The sequence below is a fragment of the Gallus gallus genome, chromosome 14 (genome assembly GCF_016699485.2).
Source record: "Gallus gallus isolate bGalGal1 chromosome 14, bGalGal1.mat.broiler.GRCg7b, whole genome shotgun sequence".
Lineage (NCBI taxonomy): Eukaryota > Metazoa > Chordata > Aves > Galliformes > Phasianidae > Gallus > Gallus gallus.
This window is the reverse complement of record NC_052545.1, coordinates 4,904,837-4,913,847: the sequence shown is the minus strand read 5'-3', so window position 1 is coordinate 4,913,847 and position 9,011 is coordinate 4,904,837. Positions and strand designations below refer to the sequence as shown.

At 63.5% G+C, this 9,011-nt stretch overlaps 1 protein-coding gene across 4 annotated transcripts in view; it reads right to left on the bottom strand.

The window, feature by feature from the left end:
- Positions 1 to 508: 508 nt before the first annotated feature.
- Positions 509 to 9,011, bottom strand: part of RAI1 (retinoic acid induced 1) — a 61,216-nt gene continuing 52,713 nt past the window's right edge. For 3 of the 4 annotated variants that reach the window (XM_046901035.1, XM_015294408.4, XM_046901036.1), the window contains exons 3-6: positions 2,722 to 8,260; positions 1,564 to 1,657; positions 1,269 to 1,318; positions 509 to 836 (exon numbers count right to left, since the gene is read on the bottom strand). In XM_046901035.1, the coding sequence (XP_046756991.1) occupies positions 822 to 836; positions 1,269 to 1,318; positions 1,564 to 1,657; positions 2,722 to 8,244 (5,682 nt within the window). In that variant the 5' untranslated portion in view covers positions 8,245 to 8,260 and the 3' untranslated portion in view covers positions 509 to 821. The remainder of the gene's footprint in view (positions 837 to 1,268; positions 1,319 to 1,563; positions 1,658 to 2,721; positions 8,261 to 9,011) is intronic. The other variant, XM_015294410.4, reaches the window with a different exon arrangement.

The window sequence follows — 9,011 nt, the reverse complement described above, 5'->3', positions numbered from 1 at the left end:
GGAGCAGGGGGAGGAGGGTGCCATGGGACGGGGCTGGAGGGAGCAATCAGGGCTGGGGGAGCCCAGTGAGCGCCCATCAGCCCCACTGGGGACATCGGCCACTGGCACAGCAGTGGCACAGCGCCGTCCCCGTCATGGGGACACTGTGCACGGCAGGGATGGAAGAACGAAACGGAAAAAGCAGAGTGGTGTTTCAAACAGCAGGCTGTTGGGATTTTTTTTTCTTCTTCTTTTTTTTTTTTTTTTTTTGTTCTTTTTTCTTTTTTTCGTGTGGGTTTTTTTTTTTTTTTTCCTTTTTTCTTTTCTCCGTCGCGCACATATATACAGACAGACACCATGAGGTTTGCTGAAGGCAACATCTCAGATCAGATCAGTGTGAGATACGGAGACCCGGAACCCACGTGGGGGTCCGGTGGCCCCGGAGTAAGACAACATCGCAGGGACCCCCTCGTACACGGCCCCCCCCCCCCCCCCCCCCCCACCCACCATCCCACGCCCCCCACCCCATCCCACCCCTGTGCAGCTCACATAGTCCTGGAGCAGAGTCTCTGTGTTCGCCGTGCGGGTGTCAGCACCGCTGGTGACCCCGTCACGCCGCTCTGGGGGGCTCCGTGCCCCCGGCCCCATTCTGCCACCCCAGGGGCTCTGCCCACCCGGAGGGGCTCCGGGGAGAGAGGCAGGGGGGCGGCCGGCAGCGCTGTGCCCAGCCCGGGGGCCACAGTCCTTCGGTGACCCCCGCCGGCTCCGAGATGGGGATGGTGGCACTGCCACCCCCCTGCAGGTCCCTCACTGGTGGCGGGGGCCGTGCACCTCCCGTGCTGCTACACCGGCTGTCTCTGTGGGGACAAGGATGGAGTGTTAGCAGGGAGCAGGACACAAGGCATGTGGTGTAGGGGCGGGGGGAGGGGGAGGGAGATGTCTCTCTGTCCCCAGTTGATGGGGATGTCCCTATTAGGACTGAGGGTGTGCTTTTAGCACAGGTTAAATCAACGCTCTCCCTGTCCCATGTTAAGGGGACACAACCCCACAGTCTGTCAAGAGGAGGTAGGAGCGCAGCCCCCAGTTATCACAACTTCAAGGGTCGCATGGGTGTCCTGGTGTCCCCCACGAAGTGACAATTCTACGATGACCACTGGGGCTGAACACTGAGAATGGCTGTGCTGGGGAGTGGGATGTCCCCAGTGGGACATGGTGACACAGTCTGAAAGAAGATCCACCTCCCTCAGGGGCTGGAGACATTCTGGAGCACACGAGGGCTCTGGGCTTACCTTATGTTTGGGACATCTCAGAGAGAAGCTCTCTTCAGTTAATAAGCAACCTGTGGGGAAAGGAGAGAGCATGTGAGGGCAGCCCCTGCCACCAGCTGTCTCTGGTCAGCGAGGACACAGCATCCTCCCCGCCACATCCAGAGGAGCCACACTGCTTGCAGGAAGAGTTTGGGACACAAACTACACAGCAGAGCATCACCATTCGTGGGAGCCCCCAGCCCACCCAGCCCTGCCATCAGCAGGGTCAGAGGGACCAGGGGGGTCCCCGCATCCCAATCCCAGGACCTGGGCTTACCTGTGTCAACGGCACACGCGTAGTGGTAGGTGTGGGGACACCCCTTCTGGCAGCAGCCCACGGTGGCTCCCGCTTGCTGGCAGCTTGAGCACTTCTTTCACCGCAGCCGGGAATCCGGAGCAGGGTGGGAGAGAGGCAGAAATAGAAAGATCCCATCAGAGCCTGGCACAAAGGCAAGAAGCCCCTATGGCCACGTGGGAGGCACGGAAGTGAAGGGACATGTTTGGGGCCATAGCAGGGAGGGCTGCAGCCTCCAGCCAGCACTGCATTTGTGCCTGGTGGTCATGGAATGGATGCAGCCAGCCCCAAACCTGGTCAGAGAGGGCTTCCTGCAGGCCCCACCCAGCCTCTGCTGGCATGGCCGTGGCACAAAACCCCATGTCTCCATGGCAGCCTCCCAGTATCCTCCTCCCCATTTTGCTCTCCTAATGTCCTCATGCTCCTCTTGCCCTGCACCGGGAGCAGGGCAGGGCTGTACTCTCCCCAGTCCCCAGCTGCCCATCATTCTGGCATCAGGCCGCCCATTCCCACCTCCCACCCTGCACCTGTTCCTCTGCGAGCTGCTGCATGACTGAACAGCATACAAACGCTCCTAAGGCTGAAAAGGGAGATTTCAGGAGCTCTCAGGGAGGCGGCGGTGCACATCCCATGGGAAGCCAGCTGGGTTTGCACATCTGAACACCAGCCCCAGCCTCCCAGGGTGACTCCTAATGCCCGGATGTTGTGGACCAACCCTATTCATTTTAACCCCTTATCACCCAGCCACGTCAGCTGGACAGTAACACACCGTTAGCCCTCAGCTTGCCATGGGGCTGTAGTGCCAGAGGGGTCTGGGCAGGGAATGGGGAGCAGCCACAGAAACGGCTTCAGCCACGGGAGAGGCTGCTCCCAGCTTTGCCACTGCTTCTATCAATCAGGGATGCAGCAAGCCCTGTGAATCCACTGAGAAGTGGGCCCTGGGGTCTCTTCCCAATGCACCCCATCCATGCCCTCGGGAGGAGTGAGTGCCTGCAGGGACCGTGCCAGCAGGGTCCCCACATCGCGGCCCAGCAGTGACACCCAGGGCTGCACCATCCGCCACCACCTCGGGCTCGGCCCCGCAGCCACCCCCGCTCCAGGAGGGCCCACCCCGTGTGGGGCAGCCGGCCGAGCTCTTACCAGGTCGGCAGCCGCCTTGACGGCCTCCTGCAGCCCGTAGAGCTTCCCCGCCACCAGGAACACCCCAGCGGTCCATATGGCACAGGCCTCGTGCAGCCAGTGCTCCTGCGTGTCGCCCGCCGGCTCGGGCTGCGGCGGGGACTCAGCCTTGGTACATTCGTGCCGCCGGGGCTTTTCGGCCGCCTCCTCGCCCTCTGTCCTCTCGTCACAGCAGTAGCAGCTCTGCAGCCTGCGGAACACACCCCGGGGGCTGGAGCGCAGCACGCTCGGCTTGCCCGGCTCCGCGGCACCCTCCGGCCTGCCCGCCCTGCCGCCGGCCACCCAGCCGCTCTCCGCTGCCCCTCGGGGTCTCTCTGCCGCGCCGCCCTCCTCGCCCTCCGCCCGCGCTTTTTCCTTCAGCCGCGACTTCTTTTTGGGCAGACAGTCCTCGGGGTAGTAGGGCCCGCACAGGTCGCCCAGGTCCTTGTAGTTGGCGGGGCTGCGGCACAGGCAGCACACCAAGCAGGCCGCGCTCAGCGCCTTGGACACGACGGGCCCCAGGTGCATGGCGGAGGAGGCCGGCAGGGCCGCCCGCGGCCTGGGCACGGAGCCGGAGGGCCCCCGCTGCAGCCGGGCCTCGTCGCTGGGAGAGTTGATGACGGTGCAGAAGGTGGTGAAGTCGCCGCGCCGCTCTACGTGGATGTAGGGAGCGAAGGGGGGGGCCCGGCTGTCGGCCCGCAGCCGCTTGCAGGAGATGTACTTGAGGCGGATCTCGGGCTCGGCAGGGTCCGGCAGCGGGGCTTGCTGGGCCGGCCGCCGCCGCTTGCCCCGGCTCTTGCAGCGCACCGGCACCGCTTTGGCCTTGCCGTGGCCCAGACGCTTGCGCTGCCGCTTGGAGTAGCCGTTGTAGTTGGCGTGGTTGGCCCGTGGCTTCGCCCCCCGTGCCGCCCCACCCGCCGCCGGCCCCTCGCCGCCCGCCGCCTCCTTCTCCTCGCTCTTTGGTTTCTTGCCCTCATCCCCACCGCCCGGCCCGGCGGCACGCTCACGGGGCGGCAGTGGCAGCGCGGGGCCGAGGGGTGCCTTGGCCATGCCCAGCGCCGCCGCTTTGCCCTTGCGGTTCCTCTTCTTGGGCAGCAGTGCCATGTTCTTGGCCGCCACGGCCGAGCCGGGCTGTGTCCCCGCAGCCTGCGTGCAGCCCTCGCTCTGCGAGCCATCGGCAGAGAGCTTCTTCCCGCTGCCCGGTTTCCCCTTCAGTGCTCGGCCGTGGGGGTTCCGGCAGAGCTGCTCAGCCGATGGCGCAGTGGGCGCCTTCTGTGCCGCAGCCGGTTTGGGCAACCGCGCGTCGCCCACCGCCAGGGCCACACCGCCGTGCTTCACCGCCCGCTCGCGCTCCGCCCCCGCCACGCTCAGCGAGGTGCCGTAGGTGGCCGCCACCGTGGCCGCCGCTGCCGTTTTGCAGGTGAACTTCTTCAGGTTGGGCGAGGTGATCTTCTGCACGATGGCCTCCAGCTTGAGGCCGCGGCCCTTGCGGGGAGGCAGCACTTTGGTCTTGGTGGCCTCCTGGAAGGCCGCCCGCGAGGTGATTTTGATGCAGACGTCGGGGGCCTCCTTCACCGGGGGGGGCTTGGGGACGCCTTCACCGGGGCTCTTGGGGGGCAGCTTTGCTTTCACCTTCTTGGCCACCGGCATCTTCTTGAAGAGGCTGTGGGGACCCTCCGGCTTCTCCTCCTTCACGCCGCCGCTGTTGCTGCGCAGGACGAGGTTCCTCTTCTTGGCGGGGATGGGGGAGATGAAGGTGGACTTCCTCTTCAGTGAGTGCAGGGGCCGCTCCGACATCTTGCCGCCCACCCCTGGCCCCGCTTTGGGCAGCTTCATCCTGGTGCCCACCTTGCCCTCCTTGTGGGGGCTGCCCGGCGGTGTCAACTTGAAGGCGGGCGGGAGGTGGTTGTTGGAGATGAGCTTCTTGGGTGCTTTGCAGTTCTTCAGTCGGACATCAGCCGCCCGCTTACCCCGCCGCCTCTTGGTGTAGAAAACCTCCTGTGTCTTTGTCCGGGAGCGCAGGATCATCGAGCGCTGGTCCCTCTCCCCACCGTCTGCCACATCCCCATCTGTCGGGCCCGGCCCCACCACCTCTTCAGCTGGCACCAAGCTGGGCACCGTGATGGCGGCATCACCACCAGCGCTTTGGATGACCTTAGGGGCTGGCCGGCCGCTGCGCTTCCTGGCTTTGAAAGCCACCCGCTGCTTCACACCACACGCTGGCTTCTTGCCCAGCTTCTCCTGGTGCGTCGGTGCCTTCAGCCCCTCCAGCGGGGCCGGGGCACGGGGCTCGGCAAGGGCAGTGAAGGAGCGGGTGCACATGCGTGCTGGCAAGCCCTCCGCTGCGAACCTGGGCGTCTGGCTGTGCACATTCTTGCTCAGCATCTCCCCCTGTCCGTCTGGCCCCACGCACAGCGCTGGCAGCTCGCTGAAGGGGCTCGGCACTGCATTGCCAGCACTGTCCTCCTCTGGCAGCCGGCAGTGGATCCTCTTGTTGCGGAGGTTCTTGCCCCGTGAGACAGGCTCTGTTTTCACCAATGCGTTCTCAGGTGTTGGTTGCTTCTTCACCCCAAGTGACAAAACAGGTTCAGAGTCCACTGCTTCTGGGTGAGACTTCTCTACTCCACCACTCTCCTCCTCAGGCTGGATGTGGGGCAGGGAGGATTTGAACCAGCTCTTCACCTTGGTCTCCGTGCCCACTGCCGGGCCCAGCAGGATGATGGACTGACCGGAGAGACGCGCCGAGGGCACAGAGCTCTCCTTCTCTACCGTGCTGACAGTCTCCTCGGCAGACATGGGCACCTCACTGGCAGACAGCACGGCAGGTATCTCCGGGGGCTTGGGAGGTGAGGCAGCGTAGGGCACCGACTTCTGCTCCGTGCCCGCCAGCTCGCAGAGCGAGGAGTACTCCTCCACCTCCAGGTCCGACTCCTTCAGCTCTGGCGATGAGATCATGGGGATCTCACCGAAGTCCCCGGCTGTGCAGCAGTGCCGCGTGTCCTGCAGCCACCTCTCACTGTCCACCTTGGTGGCCTCATCGTAGGTCAGCGTCTCCTCCTCTTCCTCCTCCATCGCCTGCTGGCCAAAGTCCCGGGTCGTCTCACTCTTGGCCGGCTGCTCACCATCGCATAGGTCCAAGCTACAAGCATTTTTTTTCTCCTTGCAGGACCCTCCCATTTTGCTGGGGAAGAGACCTTTAGGGAGGTCGGAGGCTTGCAGGCCCGAGCCCAGCTCCTTCCACCTGAGGCATGCCTCACCCAGGTTCTCCTCTGGCCACTCAAAGTGCTCCATGGCATTTTCAGAGCCCACCGAGTTGGCTGTGGTGTTCGAATAGCAGCTGAAGCCGGAGGCCCCTGCACTGGAAGTAGCGGCTGGGATGCTGGGCTTGGAGTTGAAAGCCAACGGGTCCGCATCCTTAAGCGTGTCCTTGGTCTCGGTGGCCGCAAACTCCACTTGGGGACCCTCGTACACCTCCTCCCCAAAATCCTTCCCCGTGCTGCCCCCTGAAGCCTTGTCCAGCTTGAGGGGCTCTGTGAGGGTGCTGGAGTCACCCTGGCTGGGCCATGAGCCCTTCACCATGGAGTCCAGGCACGGCCGGTGGTTCTCCAGCTGGAAGGGGGATTTCGTGGACTCCTTGCTCAACATGGGCGAGTTGGCCCAGGCTTTGTCCTCCTTCTCGTTGATGGCGTCCTGCAGGACGATGATCTCGGAGGCCAGCTCCTCCTGGGACAGCGCACTGAGCAGCAGCCGGGGACAGTCCCGCTCGTTGGTCACATACTTGGTGAAGGTATCCAAGGGCAGGCTGGCGTGGATGCTCTGGAAGGAGTCATCTGATTTGGTGGACATATCATCTGGGGAGGTGACAGAGCACGTGGACACCGACTCGGGCTTTGCCTTGGAGTTGCTGTTGACGCGGGCAGGGCTGCGGCTCTGGTTGCAGTACAGGAAGCTCCTCTCCAGCTGGTCCTCCGAGCCGCTCAGATAGTCGGCATCCTGCGTCTCCGCGTGGACGGACTGCGGGGTGCTGAGCGGGTCCGACAGCGGGGTCCCCACCTGCTCTGCGGAGTATGTGCTGCTCTCCGGGCTGCAGTGCTGCCCCTTGAGCTGCTCAGGGGTCCTCGCTGGGGTCTTGATGCCCTTTTTCTGGGGCACGGCCGATTTGGAAAGCAGCAGCTGCTGGACGGTGTTGGAGATGTTTTCCACCTGGGAGGTGAGCGCCGTCAGGCTCTGCAGGCTCAGGTCTGACAGAAGGTTTTCAGGCAGTTTCTCCTTCGGCAAATTCTTGCAATTCCCAGATTGAGCATCCGGGCTCGTCCCGTCGGTGGGAGAGGGGTTGAGCAGCGGCATGAAATGGCTGTGGTCAGCGATGCCGGCCGGGAAGGCGCCGGCATTGAGCGGCTGCTGGCTGTACTGGAAGTTCTCCAAGTTGGGCATCAGCGGGGATGGCGTGGAGCTGTAGGATGGGGAGCGACCGACGGAGCGTGCCGGCGAGTGGCTGGCGCTGGGGCTGAAGGTTTGGTAGTACTGCTCCGGCGTGCGGACGGGCGGTGCGTCACCCTGGCAGTAGGTCTGCCCCGCTTGGTTGTAATGCTGATACTTGGCCAAGTTTTGGTAGTGGAGGCTCTCCGGGGCGTGATGCCTCCCCTGCAAGGGCTGAGGTTGGGGCTGGGGAGGCTGCGGGGGCTGCGGGGGCTGCGGCGGCGGCGGGGGCTGTGGGGGCGGCTGTGGGGGCTGCTCATAGCCCATGCGGTTGGGCTGGTAGCCGTGCAGGTTGGGCACGCGGGGGCCGGGGGCCAGGCTGGCGGCGCTGCTCAGGGGCCGCTCCAGCGGCGGCTGCCCCGAAGGTGCCGTGCAGCTCTTGTAGGAATGCGCCGGCTGGCTGCCCCCCGGCACGGAGGAGTAGGTGGAGGAGGCGGGGAAGGACTGTGAGTGCTGCCCGAAATGGGGGCTCTGTGAGAAGGGCATGGGCGAGGAGACGTCGTTGGGCAGCTTCTGCCGCTGCAGCTTGGGGTAGGGCAGCGTGGGCGGCTGCTGCGGCTGCTGCTGCGGGAAGTGAGTCCGGAAGGGCAGCGGGGCTGCTGCCGGCTCGTGGTACGGCCGCCCTCCTGCTGCCGGCGACGTCTTCTTCATCAGGCCGTCCTCATACTTGGGCAGCGCCGGCGGCTGCCCGCCCCATGCCTGCAGGCTCTCGTCCCCCGAATAGCGCGCCGGGTAGGGGCTGTTCTCCTGCACGGCGTAATTGGAAAAGGCCGGCCTGCCTTGCAGCTGCTGCCCTGCTAATTGCTTGTTTCCCCGGTGGTATTTCTCCGCGGCGCTGTTCTCGTAGCCTGTGTATGGCAGTTGCTGCTGACTGTAGTACTCCTTCGCCACCAGCCTCTGCCGCTCGCAGTTCGGCCCTGCCTGACTTTGATGCCTGTAATTCTCCAGGCGTGATGTATCTTGTGAAGTCGGCTGGTAGCTCTGCTGGTTGCCATGGAAACCACACCTTTCTCGAAAGGACTGCATGGCGCGGGCTTGTTATCTGCGAAGAGAGAGAGGCGAGAATTCAAATGAAGCAGCGCCGCTGCGGAGGGCCGGGGAGCGCGGCCGCGTGCAGAGGGGACTGAGCTGCGGGCACCGCGGGCATCGCCTCCGCTGCCAGGGCATGGCCTTGCTGCAACTGCCTCCCCTCATGCCGCCCTGACCGCGGCACGTGGTGCTGCATTGCATCGCCCTGCATTGCCTTGCCTTGCATTGCATCACCCTGCATTGCATCACTTTGCATTGCGTTGCATCACCTTGCAATGCATCGCTTGACATTGTCCTGCACCATGTCACCTCCCATTGCTTCATTGCTTTGCATCACCTTGCATCGCATTGCCCGGCGTCACATCACCTTGTGTTGCATCGGTTTATATCACCCTGCATTGTCATCTTGCATTACATTGCTTTATGTCACCCTGCACTGCATCGCCTTGCTTTGCATCGCTTCACATTGCCCTGAATTGTTACCTTGCATTGCATTACTATACGTTGCCCTGCACTGTCACCTTGCATTGCATCACTCTGCATCACATCGCATCACTTTGTGTTGCATCACTCTGCACTGCATCGCCTTGCACTGCATCACTTTACATCACATTGCATTGTCACCTCGCACTGCAATGCTTTATATTGCTCTGCACCACATCACCTCACATTGCATTGCCTTACCTTGCTTCGCATCACTTTGCATTGCATCGCCCTGCATCACATCACTTTGCGTTGTATCGCTCTGCATCACATCACCTTTC